This window comes from Macrobrachium rosenbergii, chromosome 50, assembly GCF_040412425.1.
Source record: "Macrobrachium rosenbergii isolate ZJJX-2024 chromosome 50, ASM4041242v1, whole genome shotgun sequence".
Lineage (NCBI taxonomy): Eukaryota > Metazoa > Arthropoda > Malacostraca > Decapoda > Palaemonidae > Macrobrachium > Macrobrachium rosenbergii.
The window spans coordinates 39,435,216-39,456,706 of record NC_089790.1 but is presented as its reverse complement, the minus strand read 5'-3'; the positions used below and the strand labels follow the sequence as shown (position 1 = coordinate 39,456,706).

Sequence of the window (21,491 nt, the reverse complement as noted above, 5' to 3'; positions counted from 1 at the left end):
CGATTAAGAAAAAACCAAGTGGGGCCGAGCCAAGCAGATCACGCGAATGTGATCCAGACTAGGAGGTATGCGGTGGACGGGAGGCAGGCGGGGCGAGCCGAGCTGAGCCGAGCCAGTCTCGCAAGCACGACCAAGGGCTGGGCAGGGCTAGCAAGCTGAGCGAGCCGAGCCAAGCAAGTCTCGTAAACATAACCAGGGCCCAAGCCGAGCCAAACCGATCTCACAAACACAATCGGAACTGGACAGGACGGAACTCGTCTGTCATGAACTATTGCTAGTTTCCCGAACTCTAAACTCCGAGGCCGAGGCCCCTCGAAAAGAAGGTTCAAAGGGGAATTCTGTGTCTGCTTTCCTGCATGCTCGAACCCTAAGGTTCAAGACATAAGTATGAAAACCGGCCGAGCAACTGAAGCAGCTGGCGGACAGTATCGAGATACCTGGCATCTCAGCACCCAGACACCTGGCATCTCGGCACTAAGACACCTGGTGTCTCGGCACTTTCTCTCGTCCTGTGCCTCTCGTCAGGAGAGCACTCGTGATTCACAGAATTCGAGCTACCCACAAGACTCCCAAAAATCAGGAGCGGCTGCTTTCAGTTTCCTAAGAGATCGAAAGAGCCAGGCACAGAGCCAGTCTTAGACGCAGACTTCCAAGACTGGCAACGAGGGCACAGCCTCTCGAGGTCGCACTCTCATGGCCCCTGAAAAGCCAGACCCAACAGGAGAATGCAAATCAGTTCCCGCCCTCTGAGAGAAACTTGTCTCCCGGAAGAGTCAGTCCCTTAGAAGTCCCGCAGGACTCCTGAGGGGAATCTCTTCCCTGCTTCTTCTGGTGTTCAAACCGATAGGATCGAGACACCAGGCTGGGAACCCAACCGAGCACTGGCAAGCACTCGGAGTGCTTGTGGTACTGGCGGGAGGAGCTGAGACACCTGGGTGCCTCGGCCCTTTCTCTCGCACTGCTCCCGAACTGGGCCGAGGAAATACTCTCCAGACCAGATCAGGATACTCGATATTCCATAGAATCTCGAGCGCTCGGAGCAGCTCGCGAACGAGCGCCCGAAGTAGACCCCATCTTAGAGGCGGAACCTCTAGGACTGGGAACGGGATTGCAAACCGAGGTCTGCGTGCCCGCAGCTCCCGAAACACAGAACCCAGGACTATGCAAATCGGTTTCCTAACCCAAAGGTCAGGAAGAGCCAACATGAGACCCACTGCCTCCTTGGAAGGAGGCAGTCCCTAGACGTCCAAGGGCATCAAGGGGAAGAACCAGCCTTCCTCTCCTTCGACCGACGGAGGTCTATCCGATTCTCGGGACCCCCTTGGACCTCAGGAGAGGAAGGGAAGATGCAGCAGAAGACAAAATCAAAGATAAGATGAAGAAGACGGCGCCTATTTCCACAGGGCGACTTCCTTCACCTCCACTCCGACATCTTCTACAGGATGGTAGACACGAAACATGGTAACCTCCAGGCCAGTCAGGCAGGAACACAACGGAAGCGGCCCAGGACACGACCACCATGAGAAGCAGCAGGCATCATCAGGACAGCTGATGCAAGAGCTATGGCAGAGATTTGGAAGGCAGGAGCTACTGCAACGGCCAGGAACGTCACTTTCCACAGGGTGACTTCCTTCACCTTCATGCCTACATCTACAAGATGGCGGACATCGTAACCTCCGGGGCAACTAGCAGGAACACAACGAAAGCCGCCCCGGGCACAACTGCTAGAAGAAGCGGCAGGCATGATCAGGACAGCCGATGCAGGAGCTACGGCAGTGGTTTGGGAGGCAGAAGCTACTGCAACGGCCAGGAACGTCACTTCTACAAGGCGACTTCCTTCACCTTCACTCCCACATCTTCTACAGGATGGCTGACATCGTCACCTCCAGGGCAGCTGGCAGAAACACAACGGAAGTGGCCCCATGCACGACCACCAGGAGAAGCAGCAGGCACGATCAGGACAACCGATGCAGGGGCTACGGAAGCGGTTCGGAAGGCAGGAGCTACTGCAACAGCCAGGAATGTCACATGAACGTCACCAGAAGCGACAGGAACGATCAGGACAGCTGTGGCAGGAGATCAGGAAGAGTCGCCCAGAGACTGTCGTCGAATTAACAGGAGCATAACACAGGGAACAGCAGGAGCAGATGGACCACAGATATGCCAGAGGCATTGCCACAGCATACATGAAGGCCAGCAATGACAGCGATTGATCCACATTGGCGGGAACAGAGTTGGAATGATCCCGACGTGGAACTTTGTCATCCAGCCAGGTATTGTGGTCAATCCCAAAGCAACACTAATGAACATCGGGACTCCTTCATGTGAGATATCCCGAGATATTCAGCCAACTACTGCTGTGTCTGCGATGCTCACTGTCAACCTGAAAGAAAAAGCAAAGATAATTAGAGAGGGAAACTCCTCTCGCTATGAGGGGAACTGCCCTACGCAGCGAGAGGAGGTACCCAAGAAGAGATCACCCAACCGCCTGCCCCCACCCCCTCCCCTTGTGGTCTTCGCCCGATATGCAAGCGAAGAGGGCAAAGGAGAGAGACCTCTACCGAAGGAGAGATCCTATCGGTTTGAACACCAGAAGAAGCAGGGAAGAGATTCACCTCAGGAGTCCTACGGGGAGAGAAAAGGATCGAGGGGAGGCCACAAAGGGCGCCGTGGAGGCGTAACTTACAGATGACGACCGCAACCTCCCACCTGCCCCACAACTCTCTAAGCGCAGGCGGTGAAAACAACACTCAGCACAAGTTGGAAGGAAGTAGTCATGCCCTTGTACATGGAGGGCGGGAGCCCAAGAAGGGAAGTGAACTCTTATGTCCCAATCAATGTAGGGGAGTGAAGATATTACGTCCCAATCTAATATTTCTGATTGTACAGGGGAACACCTTCAGTATCAAAATAAAGGGCTACTGGAGAGAAGCATTACCACTCGGTTACGCTCCTTTAAATACGCCCTTGGCTGTCAACCCAAGACACAGCGCAGAGGAACAACAGCTATGCAAGGTTATCACAAATCGTGGGTTTGTATTAATATCAAACACATGTAACATATCCACAAAATACATTAAGATCCCACCGGGATAATAAGAGCTTAACGACAGTCAGGCAAGGAGATCCGAAACCATGTCTGCAACGCATGACAGCCGAAAGCAAACTGGAATGTTTACATCCGGGCAGGCGGGTATTCCCACCTACCTGGCAGTAGTTACTATCTAACCACCTTGCTCAAGAGTTTAACAGCCGTTTCCAGCCTACGCTGAAAGTAATTCCTATTGTAAAGGATCGACGGTTTGTATATCGTGTCGGAGCAATTGTATTTTTCCTAACTACACAAACCTGAGGTCCTTTACATAAGGAATTACTTTAGCAAAGCTGGAACAGCCATTAAACTTTTGAACAAGGTGTTTAAGCAGTTGACTACCATCCAGTAGGAGGGAGTCCCACCTGCCCTGAGTAAACATTCCATTTCATATAAGTAACTTACCAAGTAATTATATAGCTATACTTTTCCACTCACATGGCAGCCTAAATTTTAAAACTCGCAGTAGCGCTTCTATTGTTTTCGTGTAGTTGACTACCCCGCCCACTATCGGGGAACAATAGGAACAACAAAACAGAAATTGCACTTCCTTTCAGCTGGCCTTCAATACAGCATCGGATGTTTGTAGCAGCTTTGTTTGGAATTTATCACTATTTTGGGAATATCCTTCCAGGATTTGGTGGTGTATTCACTTCTCTGGTAGCCTTTACAGCTTAGTTTAGACAGTTTATTGCGATTTGTGACTTTTAATGATGTCGTACTCTAGTTCCTCCAGCATTAGGCATTAGGGAGGGTTGTAAAACCTGCTTGATTAAAGCGACCTACGATTTCCATACTACATACTCTAACTGTAGAGGAGAAGTGTGTTCAAAGGACCCGATTTGTGACGAATGTAAGGATTGGGATGAAAGGCAGTGGAAGGTGTTAAAATCACAATTTTTTAAAGTAAACTATTTTTCCCCAACTATACAAACCTGAGGTCCTTTACATTAGGAATTACTTACAGCAAAGCTGAAAATGGCCGTTAAAGCTCTTGAACAAGATGGTTAGGCGGTAACTACTGTCTGGTAGGTGGGAGTCCCGCCTGCCTGGATGTAAACATTTCAATTTGCCTTTTGGCCCAGTTTTCAGATTAAGGGGTGGCATAAGGTGGGCATAAATGTAATGTAAAGGACCTCAGGTTTGTATAAATAGGAAACAATTTACTTTAAAAATTGTGATTTGTTCCTACGCGATATACAAACCATCGGTCCTTTACATTAGGAAGACTCACTTGTTAGAAGGAGGAATCTGAGTGAGTCTCTGAACTGACTGGAGTTTGCCACACCTGGGCTACTCCTGGTCAAAAGAGCGAGGGGGAGGAGTACCATGCCTCTGACATATTGATCAGATAGGAACTATGAGATCAATTGTCAGACTTCTAGAGCTTTTCAAATGAATAAGGAATCGTAACTCATACAAAAATAGGCTAGGAGAATCTAAAGAGTTGGAGGTAGTAGGGCAAAAACCAGAAAAGGGTTCGTCTTGTTGCCAATGTCTCCTTCCTCCCTTTACCAGAGGAAAGCGTGAGATTGCTTCTGTGATTCTAAGAAAGAAAAATAAAACGGGTGCTCAATGTGTAAGCTTACCGCATCAGACATCAGTTCCAGCAAGTGTCAGTTCGAGTCCCATTCTCTGCCTGAAGGAAGAGAAGCAGAGGGACGAGGAAGGAGGAGGAGGACAGAGGCCAGTCACTCTCATAATCCCTCTCACTTCCAGAACCGTACACCTTAGGCGAGATGCTACCTGTCCTCTTATAGGAGCCGGGTAAGAAAACAGCTTGTTGAGCAGCCATCACAGGTCCAAGGAAAGGGGGTTCCAAGGAATCGTGGTTAAAAACACTAAGGTAGGAAGACATAAATATGGTCTGATGAGACCAAATCTCTGCTTTCAGACCGAAAGAAACTTCCAGAATGCGAGGGATGGCCCAAGACATTGATTTCATGAGCTCTTGTGAGGAGTGTACAGGTGTCACCAACATCAGCTGCAGAGTACGTCCTCCAATCGTCTCATGAGGCCAGAAAGAAAGATGTGGCCTTGGACATTTCTTTCTTGGGCGAGTTAGTACTAGCCCAGATTCGTCGACATCCATTAGAGATGTCGAGACTTCTTCGGACAGTACCGCAGCACCCTAACAGGACAAAGCAGTGACTGATCTGGATCATCGACTACTAGGTCCAAGGGGAAGAGAATCATGAAGAACTTGAACCAGGCAACAGGTGCCCAGGGTTTGGAGTTCGCTACGACATCCGAGATGAAGTTGAGCTATTGATCCCCATCCCTTGAATACTCATAGCAAAGATGGTCCATGAAGATCGTCTAGCCTCTTCTCCAATGCTGAAGTGAGACGAGAGATGGTTTTGAGAGTTGGAACTCTGTCTGACGACTCTCGCAAGGGACAGGAACTTAAACAAAGTCACATGCCGCCCAAGGGTCTGAGGTCCCTAGGAGAGCAAGACCGATTGAAGCTTCTCATCAGTAGCTAAATCACAACTGAGGAGAGGAGGGCTACTTTCAGGTGAAAGACTAGGCCTAATGTGGACCTAAGTCTTCAATACTGAACCGGACAGAAGCAACTCTCGGCGAAGAAGACGAGGATGTCCGTGACCTGCTGAAGAACTGATCTGACCAGAGAAAAAAGTCCCGTCAATGACACCAACCAGCAAAGACGGCTCCAGTCCCTGGGTACTGCTGCGGAGGGTTGATAAGAGGTAACCAGCTACCTCCATTGTCGCTTGGCGAGAAGCCTATGCTTGCAAGGGAAGCTGGAAAGTCTCTAGTCATGAAGGCACAGGGATTGTACTGCCTGAGGAACCGCTTCACATGTCACTGACACAGAAGGTTGGGTCAGGAGGAACTCTACTTGGTGCCTCGGAAGCAGAGCTAGCAGGTCGGGCAAAAGGCGAAGTCTTCCAGCATTCATCTAAATTCGGGGTGAATGACACTTTGCTGAACACCTTGCGAATTAAATGAATACAAAGGGAAGATGAAGAAGTCGAGGTTGTCCCACCTTGTCAGCATGCATGACCGTAGCAGTCCGTGAGTCTGGTACGATAGGGCATTAGACCTGCAGACTTCTGTTGAGCCGGGAGGCAAACATAAAGATGATAGGGAGCCCTCATGTTGCGCAACCTCTCTGTGAAGAGCTGAGTGAAGGGAGCTCTCAGTCCCCGTCACTTGATGTCAGAGGCTGAGCCTGCCTGCCAAACCATCCCATTGCCTGGAATGTATCTGGCTGACAGCTCTATTGAGCGCACCACAGTTCACTTGAGCACCTGCAAAGTCAACCAAAATGACAGGAGGGAAACGAGATCCTCTTGTTTGTTGACATATGCCACTACTGTGATGTTGTAACCCAACAACACCCCAGAATACAGGCAGTCCCCGGTTTAAGACGGTTCCGGCTTACGACATTCCGAGTTTACGATGGTTTTCAGATATACAGTAAACCTTGGAGAAGTTGTTCTCATGATTCTGGGCTCACGATTGAAGGGTTTCTCTGTGGAACATATCTAGCCATTATTCAAGGAAAATTCGCTCATTCGCGGTATTTTTCACTGAGAAATAGTCACTAATTACTGTATTTTCCTATAATTTTCATGAATAAATGCACTTTTTGTGATAAAACTATTAGAATACTCGGGTATAAGCATTTTTACAGGGTTTTTCTTGTGTTTAAACTATCAAAATGGGCAGTTCTAAGTGTTTTAAGTATTCGCAGATGTTAGCTATTTGCAGGGGGGTGTGGGACGCATCCCCCGTGAATACTGGGGGTTCACTATATTCATTAAAAAATCCAGGCAGGTTTACGATGCTTGTTCTGAGTTTACGACACGGCCCGTTTACAACCTCAAAGTTTAAGACGCTTTTCAAATACGTATATTTATAAAAAAATCCGTTTCTGGTTTAACAGTATTCATCAAAAATCAGTTTCTGGTTACAATAATTAAAACACATTCCAAGGTTACGACGTTTTTTTAACGCTTTTTACGCCGCTTTGTAAGCAGAACTAGTTTTCTGAGTGTAGCTGTCTTCTGTATTTACTGTACTGTAACTGCATTGGTAGTTGACCAGACAACGACCTTCCTGGGTCGATCACGAAGGCGAGCATAACAATACCAAACAATCCTTCCCTCACTCACGTGTTTGCCTCAGCTGAGCTAGGTACGTTGCCTCGTCGTTGCTTTTCTTTAGCTGCAGTTTTTTTGTGAACTGTCCCTTCACTATGGCTCCAAAACGGCAGAATTCATCATTTGATGCTAGTGCATCCAAGAAGCCGACGAAGAGCATCACCATGGAAGTCAATTACGACGTAATTAACCGTTCGGAGAAGGGTGAGAGTAACACCGAGATAGGCCGTGCCTTGGGCCTTAGTAGAACAATGGTTGTTACCACAGTGAAGGACAAGCAGGGTATTCTGAAGCATGTGCAAGAAGCTGCACCAATGAAGGCAACGGTGATTAACGTGAAGCACCGTAGTCAGAACGTGGCAGAGATGGAGAAGTTATTGTTGATCTGGTTGGAAGACCAGAACCAACGGCATGTTCCAGTGAGCCTAAGTGTGATTCAAGAAAAGGTTAGGGAGCTGCATGCGGCAGTGGTGAAGAAGAATGGGGAAGGTAGTGTTAGTGAAGAATTTTCCGCCAGTAGAGGTTGGTTTGACTGCTTTAAGTCACGTGCAGATTTGCACAATGTGAAGTTGCAATGTGAAGCTGCCAGCGCTGATAGCGTAGCAGCAGAAAGTTTCCCTAGTGGTTTGGCTGAGATAATTAGGGAAGGTGGTTACACTGCTGACCAGGTATTCAATGTAGATGAGACAGGGTTATTTTGGAAAAGAATGCCAAATCGCACATACGTTTCCAAGGAGGAGAGGTCAGCACCAGGCCATAAAGCTGGTAAGGAGAGGCTGACTTTACTCTTTGGGGCCAGTGCTAGTGGCGATTTGAAGCTTAAGCCCTTGCTATGTGCTTGGCAGAAAATCCCAGGGCTTTTAAGGGCATTTTCAAGAGTCAACTCCCCATCATCTGAAAGTCCAACAAGAAAGCTTGGGTTACCTTGATGGTCTTCGTGGACTGGTTCAATGATCACTTTGTGCCAGCAGTGGAAAGGTGTTGTGCCTCGATGGGTCTGCCTTTTAAGGTCCTGCTTTAGAACAATGCCCCTGGTCACCCGGCTAATCTTACTAACATGCACCCTAATGTGAAGGTGGTGTATCTACCACCAAATACTACATCCCTCATACAGCCGATGGACCAGGGAGTCATTGCTAACTTCAAGGCATACTGCCTGAGGAGGACAATACGCCCTGCTTTACGGGCCGTTGAAGGTAACAAGGAGTTGACTCTGAAAGAATTTTGGAAGGGTTACAACACTGCAGATGCTGTGACGAACATCGCACGTGCTTGGGATGAAATGAAAGTGACGACTCTGAATGGTGCCCGGAAGAAACTGTGTCCACAGTTTGTGAGTAGTTTTGAGGGATTTGAGCAGGCAGAAGATGTAGAGGTTGTGACAAGGAAAATTGTTGGGCTAAGAAGATGCTGAAATTGGACTTGGAAGCTGAGGATGTCACCGAGCTGCTGGCATCCCATGGAGAGGAATTGTCATCGGAGGACCTCACTGAGCTGGAGAAGCAGATGATCGAGGAGGAGGAAGAGGCTCACAACCAAAGGTCAGGGCATTAACTGTCAAGGGCTTGTCAGAGGGTTTTGCTTACCTGGAGAAATGTGTGGCAGCATTTGAGGGTGAGGACCCTAACACTGCCAGGTTTGAGAGGATTCGCAGAGGGATGTTGGATCTTCCTACGTTCTACAAGGAGACGCTGAAGGAGAAGCAGCTGAAGAAGACTGTGCAGTCTAGGCTAGACTCTTTCTTCCAGAAGAAGTCTCCAGCACCACCTGCCACTCCTAGTCTAGGTAAGGAATTCTCAATTTTTTTTTTGTTAACTGCTGTAATATAAATCGTTATAAATTGTAATAAAACTTATAAAAATGTTACTGCAATTTATATTTACATACTGTATATACACAGCATAACCCAATAAATTTTATTATTTGTATCACTGCAGAAGTGACTCCTAATCCAGATTCCCCAGAACCTCTACCTGACTACGAATCAGAACCTGAGCCTGAACCTGTACCTGTAGTACCCTCCCCAGCAGCTTTTCCAACTCCATCAGGTAAGGAATACCTAAGTGTTTCATTTTTATAATTTTCATGCATGAAATTGTTTTTACGTACATACGGTAAAAATTTTATATCTACTATCGCATAACCTAATTTTTTCATTATGTATCATTCCAGATCTCTTTGGTAGTGATGACAGTCCTGACTCCCCTGAAAAATCCCAGGGTTTCGAAGCTACGGGACCTGTCTCCTCTCCAACTTCATCAGGTAAGGAATTCTTAACTTTTTTTTTTAATGTTTTATAAATTGTTATGTTACAAAAAGTGTACTGCACTCAGGGTTGGATCAAATACTGACTTTTTACAATTGAACTTTACATAATCTTTTGTTTGGGATTCCAAAAATACAAAATACAAATACAAATACTTTTGTTTCCCAAAATACCAACAAATACAAATACTTTTATTCCTAAATCTAGAAATACAAATACAAATACAAATACTTTTTTCCTAAATCTAAAAATACAAATAAAAATAAATCACTGGTTCAGAAAATACAAATGAAAATACAAGTACCTTATTTCAGATTTCAAAGCTACTAATAAAAATCCTCCTGAAAATTTGCAAACTATATAACATTTTTTTCACACAAGTTTATATCTGCATGCTCATATATCATAATTGCATTTAATCATCATTAATGTCCGGAAGGTTTGCGCCAAGTTTTTGCTCCATCAGGAGTGTAAAAATTACCAGCCTTACTAAAGACTCTTTCAGATGGTAGCCTACATGGCACAGCCCTAGAATATTTCTTGCAAAAGGCTTCAAAATGCTGAAGCTCTTGTTTTCACGCCAGTACCTCAGTGGTTCACGTCAAAAGCCAGAACACCTTCTTCTAGGTACGACTCAAGTTCTGCCTTTACCACTGTAGTGTCGCTTGTTGATGCACTTACATTTATTTTCCCAGCTGGTGGCATGTAGGCAAAAAGACGAGGGGCGTTTTGCACTCATGTCAGCCTTGTATGATTTGCTTATGGTGATTTTATCTCTGGAATTGTGGTCTTCAAAGATGACTGAGTTGACTCTGAAATAATTAGGTCCACAATCTTCGAAATCTTTTCCTTTTTTATTTCATTCACATGGCAGCCATGCCAGCTTAAACCTGGGGTCCATGACAGCTGCGTACACGACGTCAGTCTTCTCAAGAAACGGATGCAACCTCTTTTGATAGAAGACTGTAGTGCATTAGCCAAGTTTAATGTTATAATTGGTTTACTTTCCGTGAATAGTTTGAGGCTGTGCTCAAGGCCAAATACAACTGCTTTATGCAAATAAGAAAGTGTCACCATGTTTTCTCCTTCTAGCTCCTCATGTCGCTCTTGGAATGGTTCCAAAACTTTTATCACTTTTAGCATTGCTATTTCCATTATATTTTTATTCTTCTACGGTCTTGCATGATCCTAGGAGACGAATAGCTGAACTGACACCATTGAATCTTTGGGAACTGACTTAAGCATAGTCAGTCTGAGAGTTCCATCTAGTATCATTGGCAGCCTGCAGTTATGAAACCCCAATCTTTTTCCAAGAATGGTGCTGCCACAGTAGATCCGAGCCTGCAGCTACAATACTACAGCACTTGTGTATCACAGTTGCAATTGCGCTGTTTCTGGACACAAGGATCATTGAAGGCATCTCGTATGCAGAGTTGTTGTGTGTGTGCAAAGCAACTGGACCGATCCGTGGAAGAAGGGCAAGGACCTCATTCAAATCAAGTTCTTCTTCCAAAATATCAAGGTTATCGACTTGTCTCCATTTTCATCAGATACTTTCTTTGCTCATTTCATTTCCATATAATCCTGGTAGACAGACATCAAATTCTCACCATAGACGAAGTATTGTCTGCAACCACCTTCCTCACCTAAATGAATTCAATTTAGTGACTATATCCTCATATGCTGTAGCAATATTCACAAATATAAATACAAATACAAAATACTTTTTCTGGGTGCCATGATACAAATACAAATACAAAATACTTTTTCTCTGGATGCTAAAATACAAATACATTAAAATTGTATTTAAATACAATTCAAATACAAATACAATTGTATTTGATCCACCCCTGAGAGTCTGCACTACACCTACCTGTACAGTACTGCTTTAGTATGTGCTGTAACTTTACATAATCATTATCATTCCAGATCCACATGTTATAGCCTCCTCCCAGCCCAACTCAGCTGACCTTATCCCCTCTTCAACCCTATCAGGTAAGGATTTCATAACTTTTTTTTCTTTCAAATCACATCATAAAACCGTATAGCTTATTGCATACATACCTATGTACTACAGTACAGTACTGTACAGTAATTTTTATCTTTTATCATTCCACAAATGACAGGTGTCCCCTGCTCAACTCCAAATTCACCTGCACCAGTAGCACCTGCACACATTTCATGTCCACCAGGTAAGGAATTCTTAACTTTTTAGAAATTTGTATTAGCCTACATTGTTTTAAATTGTGTTATGATACTTATAACAGTACTGCTGTGTACAGTATCATTTTTATCTTTTTCATTCCAGACTCTCATACACCTGCAGATGCCACACCATAGCCCCCCTGTTCTCGTCTACCATATGCCCATCCCAATAAGCAAGCCAACCACTAGAATTTGGTAAGAGCACTTTCTATTTTATAAATTGTTATACATTTTATAAAATACTGTAATATTTATAATGCACAGAAGTACTTTATTCTAATCTTTATCATGTACAGTAAGTTCCAAAAGTGAAGCTACAAATTTCAAAATTGATCGTACTTCTTTAGAAACTCGTGGGTTGCCAGTTAGTATACTTTATTCCAATTATTGTCATCCTCTTTATCTGATAATAAGTATCAGTGATTAACTGTAGAACCACAGAAGTTATTTCCCCAGTGAATGGTCAATGTTAGTCCAATAATTGTTTATAAAAAAAAAAAAAAATCCCCCCAAAAAAAGAATTTCCCCGTAGAAACATCTGCAGCTCTCAGTGTGTGATATCGAGTGTTCACCACTGACTGGCAGCAGGAACCGAGTGCATAAGCATTGGCCTAATGTGATTTGTAAATTAATGTTCTACTTTTATAGCATCATATCGAAAGTTATTATGATTTCTTTTGATAAAGCACAGAGAAGTGTAGCATCTGATTGAATGAAATATAAATAAGACATCAGTTGGTGTAGAAAAAAATAAATAAATCCAAGCTATATGTGCGTTTAGCATGGCTACATGTTTAGGCCTATTTCAAAAATCAAGGAAATATATTTTCCAGCTTGTTATTTAATAAATTGAGTTGTTTGGATATCTAGATGGTTGTAAACATGATTTTCCATTAATTAGGTTTCATTATCAAGTCAGGGGAAATGAGGAAGTCTAGGCCTAAGTTAAGTCAGGGGAAGTGAGGAAGTCTAGACCTAAGTCAAGTCAGGAAAGTGAGAAAGTCTAGGCCTAAATATTTGTTTCCGCATTGCTTGAAATATACTACGGCAATGTTGGTAATCCTGTGTTGAACGAAAATTTCAAATTGTTTCGTTTCTGTAGTTTGAAGTAATTACTGTACTTTGAAATAATTACTATTACTGTAATTTTTTCTTATGATTGTTATAAATGTCATAATTTGATATTTGTGCATCATATGTTAGCTTTATTTTGCTTGATGGAGCTTTCAATGTAAAAAAAAAAAAGTTTTTCAGCTACGTGTTGTAGTTGCCAGTTAGTGAATTTTGAACGAAATCCTCTGAAATTTGTAGCTTCACTTTTGGAACTTACTGTACATTATCATTCCAGACTGACATGCACCTTTAACCTGACCTCTACTGTAACTGTACATACCCTTCCTCATGTAGCCTACATCTTTCAAATCACTAAGGCATGGAATTCTTAACTGTTTTTAATGTTATAAATTGTTATATATACAGTACATTTGATAAATATACAGTAATTTACCGTACAGCTTTATTCTAATATTCCAGACTGCCCAGCATCTTTACTAGAGCTCCCTCATCCTAGCCTACATCTTCTAAAAATCACTGAAATTAGGTAAGGAATTCATTTTTTTATTTTGTACTGTTGAACATAGGTTTGTGAAATACCTGAACTGATACAGAACAGTGTAACACATACAGTACTCTGCAGTAATTTTATCCTTATCATTGCAGGCTCCCCACACATACAATCTCCATCTCCCCCAGCCTAGCCTACGGTTGTCACAGCTTTGACAATCACTGAAATTAGGTAAGGAATTCCTAACTTTTTATAATTTTTATAAATTTACTATTCTACTATAAAATACTGACCGTATTTATATTTTATTGCATGCAGGACTACTGTACAGTATTATATGTACACCAATACTAAATTTTTACATCCCAGAATCCCCTGAATCATGAGGCCACACCAGCATTTTTCCAGGGTTAAGAAGCACGGGGTTTCCAAAATAAAAGTAAGGAATTCACTTTTTTTTTTATCTTTTATACATTCTTTGGTATAAATTACAGTACTGTACACCTGTGTTACTAGAAACAAAATGTATTTTACTCTTGTACAGTATATGTACAGTACTCTATACTTTATTGTATACAGGACTTTACAATTACAACTGTATAGTGTACTACTACATTCCAGAATCACCAGTTTTGGGATACACACCACATCAGAATGTAGGTAAAACATCAAGAAACAACATGCAGTATACCCAAAGGATTAAAAGTAAGGTTTTCATAACTTTTGTTTCAAATTTGTATACATTTTTTTGGTATCGTATGCCGCCGTTCTGGTTTACGACGATTTTTGGTTTACGACACGGCGCAAGAACGGAACCACCGTCATAAACCGGGGACTGCCTGTATCACAAAAAACCAATCCTGAGACTCTCGGAGGGCCAGGACACTGCCTTGAGTTCCAGGATATTGATGAGAAGGTACTTATCATCTCGGTCACACACCTCAAAGACAAGTCTTACAGGTGTGCGCTTATTCCCCGGTCGGTGCATCTGAGAACAGAAGCATGTCATGAGGAGAATATGCAGACATATTCAGAGATTCCTGATGATCAAGCACCAACCTAAATCCTCCCTCATCCTTCGAGAGAGGAAAGGATTATGAACTGGAAGCAGATCTAATTCATTCTCCATGAAGAGAATCGAAGGTGAAGCTGCCCCTGAAGGGACAGCTTCTGCAGCAATAACAAGACACTGAAGACAACTAGCTCTAGCCAGGCTGGCTGCTCCCAAAGTTGGGAACACGGGAAAGGAGACGGAATGGAAGTTCAATGAAAGGTGGCTGAGACCTGGAGGAAAACAGATACTTCTCCTGAAGGACATCCACCAGGTCTCGGCTATGTTGCTGTCATATAGTCCAATGACTTGACAGTCATTCCTCCATCAAGGCACCAGCAGGAGGAGAACTCTGTTCCAAGCATTCTCCCTTCCCCTCCTCCCTCTGCCCTCTTCCCGATTGGAAAGAAGGTTGAAAAAGACACACGTATGCACACTTTCTAAGAAGAGAAAGAGGAGGACTGGGTGTTCTGTCAGCACGCTAGAGCCTGAGACTTCTAGGGGCTGAGGAAGGGCTAAGTCTGCCACTGTCCAGAGGACAAGGCAGTTGCCCTGGCACGTTCCTTCACTACTGCAGTATCTACCTATTCTCTGTGAACGAGGGAGGCAGAACCGAGTAAAGATCCATTCCTGAGGGAATGTGACAACCCGGGACTCCAGGTTCGCCGTCTCTTGTTGCAAGAGGGAACACTCTTCGTGGCAAAGAGAAACAGCAAGAGATCTGAGTCCAGACAAGCCAGAGCCAGGACAATCTGCTAGTCGGCATAAGACCCCTCCGAGGCAAGAAGAACTGCTTCTGTCGAGGAAGGGGAAGGAGCTTGATTGGGTGGCTCCACCAAAATGAACTCCTTGTCCAGGGAAAAGGCAATCATCTGGTCGAGAAAGCCCTTATAAAAAGCAAGGACTGTGGCAGCCCCAACAAAACCTCTGCAAGGAGCTGTGAAGAGTTATTCACAGGGGAAGCCGTGGTCCTCTCCCTGAGGTCATTGTGCTAACGAATTGGCATGAAGATCTCTGCAAAAAGAAAATCAAGGGTGTCCGCATCCCGAAGAAGACCCTCGAGTCCTCCAAGGGCACGACACTCCTGATCTCTTCTCCATGGAGGGATAACCTCACCAAAACAGAAAACCATCCTTGACTACTAGGATGTAAGGTGAGCCAATCCGAGAACCTAGTCCGAGACGTAGATCATTGTAGCAGAACTCTGATAAGAAACAAAACTCGTCGGAGTCCTCTCAATCTGACTCGCACCCCCTGGCAGCAACCGAAAGGGTTTGAGGGAAGAGAGGAGAAAAAGCACTCTTACCTGCCAACCAGAAGAACCAGCAGGAGAGGCCGACCATGAGCAATCATCAACCAGAGGTGATGATGGCAGCACGGAGGAAGGAGAGTGCTAACACCATGGCAAAGCACTAACCTGAAGAGAGCGAAAAGTTTACTTGAGCTGAGTCTCCTGAAGGAAGGAGAACCTCAACAGCATTCGGTTCGCAGAACCGAGCGAGCCGAGCCAATCATATAAATGCGATCAGGGCTGGGCTGAGCGTAAACATGTTTTCAGGGGCTGAAGCGAGCGAGTTTTGTTGTGCCAACACGATCAGGGGCTGGGTGAGCAGGCCAAGCCGAGGGAGCTGAGCCGATCCAAACCGATCACGTAAACGCAGTAGGTGGCTAGGTGAGCAAGCAGGGCTGGGCCAAGCCGAGCTGGGAAAGCTCGGTTTTTGGTTACTGTGAACTTGCGCCATCCTCAAGACATGCTCTAATCTCCTTCGAGGTCAAAGGCCCTTGAGAAGATTCAAAGGGGATTCTTGTCTGGTACCCCAAGTGCTTGGATCCAAGGTCCAAGACACAAGTTTCAGAACTGACAGGATGTATCGAAAAACCCAAATGTCTCGACACCTTCTCTCATCCTGTGCCTAAACCAGACCGGAGCGCGAATTCCCTAGTACTGGTTTGGGAAGTGCCTGAGATTCCACAGAATCACGGACACTCGATGACTTGCTAGTCGAGCGCTCGCAATCGCAAGGAACTGAGTGCTCGCTAAACGCTCTAGATTCAAGGAGTATGAGCAATCGGCAAGACTACCAAATCTCTTAAGAACAATCATCAGGGGTAAACTCCTCTCAGCTTCTGAAGAAACTGAGGGAGGGACAGGCACAGAACCAGTCTTAGACTCAGACCCCTATGAACTGGAATCGAGAGTGCAGCCTCAAAAGGTTGTGCACTCAAGGCCCCCCGAGACACGAGACCCCAGTGGGGAATGTGAATTGTTTCCTGACCCCAAGGGCAAGGAAGAGCCAAAAGAGAGAACCCACTGTCTCTACGGAGAGAGGTAGTCCCTTAGATGTCCCGCAGGATCTCTGAAGGAAACCTACTCCTTGCCTCTCCAGGCGCTCAAAGCCTTGGGACCAAGACACCAGACTGGGAACCTGACCAAGCACTGTCAGTACTGGTAGGAAGAATCGAGACAATTGCATGTCTTGGTTCTTCCTTTTGCCATGTGCCTGAACCTGGACGGTGAGAGGTCTTTCCGACAACGGTTCACGATGCGTGAGACTCCAAAGATTCTTGAACACTCGGTGTGACTTGACAAAGTCAAGCACCTGACACAGCACCAGTCTAGGAGAGGAACCCCTAGAATGGTGATGGGAGAGCAAACCGCAGTCTGCACGCCTGAAACTTCCAAAACACAAGACCCTGGGGTAGGTGATCTGGTTCCTGAGCCCAAAGGCCAGGAAGAGACAACGAAAGATCCCACTGGCTCCCCGTGAAGGGAGGCAGCCCAGTAGAAGCACCATGGTGGAACTTCTTAGGGGAGGGAGAGGCAGCCTTCCTCTTTTTCAGCCGACAAGCCTCAGAAGAGGGGGAGAAGGCAGCATAAGATGAAGTCGAAGATAAAGTTGAATAAGACGACATCTCACAGCACTTCTTCCTCGATCTCTTCTCTGACATCTATAGAATGGTGGTCAGGGAGCACAGGAACTGCTGGGGCAGCTAAATCAGGAAGCATAACAGGAGTGGCCCAGGCGACAGGAACACCAAGAAAAAAGAAAGTATACCTTAGTTTAACCAAACCACTGAGCTGATTAACAGCTCTCCTAGGGCTGGCCCGAAGGATTAGATTTATTTTACGTGAATTGGTTACCTAGCAATGGAACCTACAGCTTATTGTGGAATCCGAACTACATTATAGCGAGAAATTAATTTCTATCACCAGAAATAAATTCCTCTTATCCTTCATTGGCCGGTCAAAGATTCGAACTCGCGGCCAGCAGAGTGCTAGCTGAGAATGGAACCCACTCGCCCAACAAAGAACTTAGGAACACCAAGAGAAGCAACAGGGGTGACCAAGGCAGCTGAGGCAGGAGGCACGACAGGAGTGGCCCGGCCGGCAAGAGCTTCAGGAACGTCAGCAGCAGCAACAGGAGCAATCAAGGCAACTGGAGCAGGAGGCACAGCAGAAGTGACTGGCCGCCAGAGCAACAGGAGCAAAAAGACAGGAGGCAAAGCAGGACCAGACGGGACCACAGGTACAACAAGCACAGCATACCAGAGTGCCAGAGAACAAACAGTGGTTGGCATCCCTTGTCAGGGCACAGTGTTGACACTGATGTGGGGATCTTAGCCATTACCGTCATCATGGTCGTCGTCGAAGTATCCACTGTATGAGGACAGCCTTCCTGCCAAAGGGAAACTTCAGCTGCGCCTTATGATACTCACTGTCAACCTGGAGAAAAAAGCAAAAAAAAATAAAATTAGTAAAGGGAGATTCATCTTGGTCCAAGGGGGATTGCCCTATGAAGGGAGAGGAGGCTCCTGAGAAGAGATCACCCAACTGGCCCCCGCTCCGCCCCGATCTACACTCGATGAGCGAGCGAAGAGGACAAAGGAGAGATCTTTCCCGAAGGAGAGACAGACAGGAGGGAAGATGCCAGAGGGAACTAAAGGACACTCACCAAGGGTGCCGTCAGAGGCGAATAACCTTCCAATGACGCCCGCAAACCCCCACAGCTCGCACAAGACAGAAAAGGTTACAGTCACGCTCCTGAACAAGGAGCGGAGGGTGTGAAGTCTAAATGACAGGGGAGTGAAATTATTAAGCCCCTGACTGCCAAACCCAAGAAACACATGCTGGGGAAAGACGGCCTTACCGCAAGGCTAACAAAATAGTGGGTTTGGATATTAAATAATATCAAACAAACACAATGTATATACACAAAAACAACACAAAAGATCCCACCAGGAAAGAAGAGCTTAACGAAAATCAGCCAGAGAGCTCTGAAAACACGTCTGCACAGCATGACAGCCGAAAGCAAATTGGAATGTTTACTTCCAGGCAGGCGGGACTCCCACCTACCGGAGGGTAGTTCCTGCCTAACCACCTTGTTCTAGAGTTTTAACTGCCGTTTCCAGCTTTGCTGTATGTAACTCCTAATGTAAAGGACCAACGGTTTGTATATCGTGTAGGAACAATTGGAATGTTTACATCCAAGCAGGCAGGACTCCCGCCTAACAGACGGCAGCTAACTGCCTAACCATCTTGTTTGAAAGTTTAATGGCCATTCCAACTTTGCTGAAAGTAATTCCTATTTAAAGGACCAATGGTTTGTATATTGTGTAGGAACAATTATGGGTTTGCTTATCCATAGTAAACACACAAACACAAACACAGCAAAACAATGGCAGCCGGGCAGAGGAAAGTGGAGCAGAGAATCTCACCATAGAACGGCCAAAGGTAAAGTGGTGCTCTACCGACCGGGCAGGCAGGACTCTCACCCGGTCGTTCTGCATTTAACTACCATTCCACCTTGTTAAAAGTTTAATGGCCGGTTTCCAGCTGCGCTGAAGGTAATTCCTATATAAAGACCAAAAGGTTTGTATATTATGTAGGAACAATTTTAATGTTTACATCCGGGCAGGCGGGACTCCTGCCACCCGGATGGTAGTTAACAGCCCAACCACCTTGTTCAAAAATTAAACGGCCATTCCAGCTTGCAATGAAAGTAATTTCTTATGTAAAGGTCCGATGGTTTGTATTTTGTGTAAGAGCAACTCCTTGGTAGAGCTGGGATGGGGTCAAGAATGGTCCTTGTCACAAAGTCCAGACCTGTGCAGCTCTCAGCTCCCAGACACCCCTGGGAAGGTAGATTGCAAGCACCTTTGCCCAGCCTGTTAAAGACTTATGTCTTGCTAGGTGTGAGCAGTCACCAACTCACAGTGACGTCTGCATAGGTTGGGGAGAGCGGTCGCACTCATGGCAGGGGCTGTCCCTCAAGTGTAATCCAGTCTTCCAAGACGCTGGAGCTTCTACAGGAAGGGAAGACTGAAGGGGAACCTCCTCTCGCTAGGTATGGGTGACCAGCCTGGGCTGAGTCACTTTCCTTGGACCCCTGGGCCACTCTCTTTGAAGAATGGGACGGTGGAGTGAATGTGCACCTGCCTCTCACTTCACCTTCTCTCATTGGGCCATGCTGGCAGCCTGGTCGGGGTCCATAAACTGGAAACCCTTGCCAACCTGATTTGGGTTACTACCAGTGCCTCTACCAGTACACCAGGGGTCTGGAGAACCCTGGATAGCAGTTGCATCCTTGCGCTTGGCAACAGTTGCAGCAGTACTTGTGGTACTACTAGCAAGAGACCCATTAGCCCTCTCTGCAGGGAGACTAGCAGCCTTCTCCTCTGCTTACTAGCCTTGGGAGAAGGGGAGGAGGTGACAGCCTCAATAATGAAGGTTGAGATGATAACGACAATTACTTCCTTCCCCTCTTCTTCATGAGCACAGCTGAGGTCAGCACTGAAGACTGAGTAGAGAAGGGCCTCCACCAGGAACGAGGTCAAATGCATCACCAGGGGATACATCAGTGATGATACGTGGGGGAGTGACCAGCAAGGTAGGGGAGGTCCTAGAGCCAGTGGAGACCAAGATGTCTAAGTTGTCACGGTCACAGTGGAACCAGTCACACAGTATCCCTTCATTGCCTTCAGGCAGCCAGTAAAGGAAGAAACACTCAGCTCACATGATATGCCTATGGAGGGCCACAACTTCCTGAGCCCCTCAGCCTCCATAACACCTATATCAAAGATTGGGTTTGGAGAGAGTTCTTCCCTTCACTCTGAAAAAGAGCATACTCCAGAGGACAACTCCTCCTCAGAGTGAAGAGAGGCTCCCGGTGAGGAATTGGGCTGTATGTCTCTCCCTCGAACAGCATGAGTTGACAAAGGGGATACCTGTACTACTTCCTTGGGCATGGTGACAGTCGGCAGAAGTTTGGCAGGCGGAAGGAAAGTAACAAAGAGGACTTTCAGTGTCACTAGAGGAGTAGTGCAATCCAATGACACTAGGGAGACCTTCTCTCTCTCTTCCTCTTCCTGCACACTTCATCCACTGTTCAGACATCCAGATGGCACTCAGAACATGGACTCTTTTGATAATGATCATGCTTCCTTCAAAAGGCGCAGAGGATATGAGAGTCAACCTCATTGGGGAGAGTGACCTATTACAAGGTTGTTCTTCCCTGGACAGCACCAAAAACCTAAGGTTTCCTTTCCAAGAAGGAAGACTTTGCACTGGGTTTGTATTAGTGTAGGAACAAATGTTTGTAGTCTGCTTTTGGTATCCAGGCTGCAATCAGCAGAAAGAGGTATAACCTTTCTACACTTCTTCCACCTATCCTTGTCAAGCTTGGTGGCTAAGTCAGGCCTCGTGTTACGGGTTGGGCAAATTAATCTATTCCTGACTAACCTAACACCCCATGGCACGCCGATGGTTAATGTTCGTTTCCGGTCCGAACAGCCTTACTCTATTTTTTATTATACCTTTCGAATCTGCATTAAAAATGAAAAAAATATTCTAAATACATAATTCTCGCAAACTAATATTTATTACAATAAAAAATAAAATTTATGTAAATAATTGATGATTTTTTCTAAGTTTCAATTTCACCTTACCCATGACTTCTTGAGCTCCTGTGTGTGCTTTTGTACATATGCAAACGCAAGCCATGTGCATGCCTCTGAATTTCACCCACTTAACTATCATTACGTCACACCATTTTGATGTGATTTGCAAATGTCATTTGCGTGTGCATTCTGTCGACACAGAATTTGAAATTATTGGCGCTGCTCATAGATCAACCAAGCCAAAACGTTAATTTCTTGTAACTAGGCCTCTTTTTGAATACGAGTGA

At 45.5% G+C, this 21,491-nt stretch overlaps 3 protein-coding genes across 4 annotated transcripts in view; 2 read left to right on the top strand and 1 right to left on the bottom strand.

Moving 5' to 3' along the window:
* The window catches only part of LOC136832844 (glutathione S-transferase theta-1-like), a 201,444-nt gene that overhangs the window by 170,672 nt on the left and 9,281 nt on the right, over window positions 1-21,491 (bottom strand). The gene's annotated exons all lie outside the window — the stretch shown is intronic.
* LOC136832862 (tigger transposable element-derived protein 1-like) lies at window positions 7,317-8,150 on the top strand. Its single transcript, XM_067094523.1, has one exon. The coding sequence runs from the start codon at window positions 7,317-7,319 to the stop codon at window positions 8,148-8,150; it is 834 nt and encodes a 277-aa protein (XP_066950624.1).
* On the top strand, window positions 8,880-11,827 carry LOC136832860 (uncharacterized). The gene is made up of 5 exons (XM_067094522.1): window positions 8,880-9,006; window positions 9,159-9,269; window positions 9,394-9,483; window positions 11,417-11,482; window positions 11,796-11,827. Exons 1-5 carry the CDS (start codon window positions 8,880-8,882, stop codon window positions 11,825-11,827), a joined length of 426 nt encoding a protein of 141 aa, XP_066950623.1.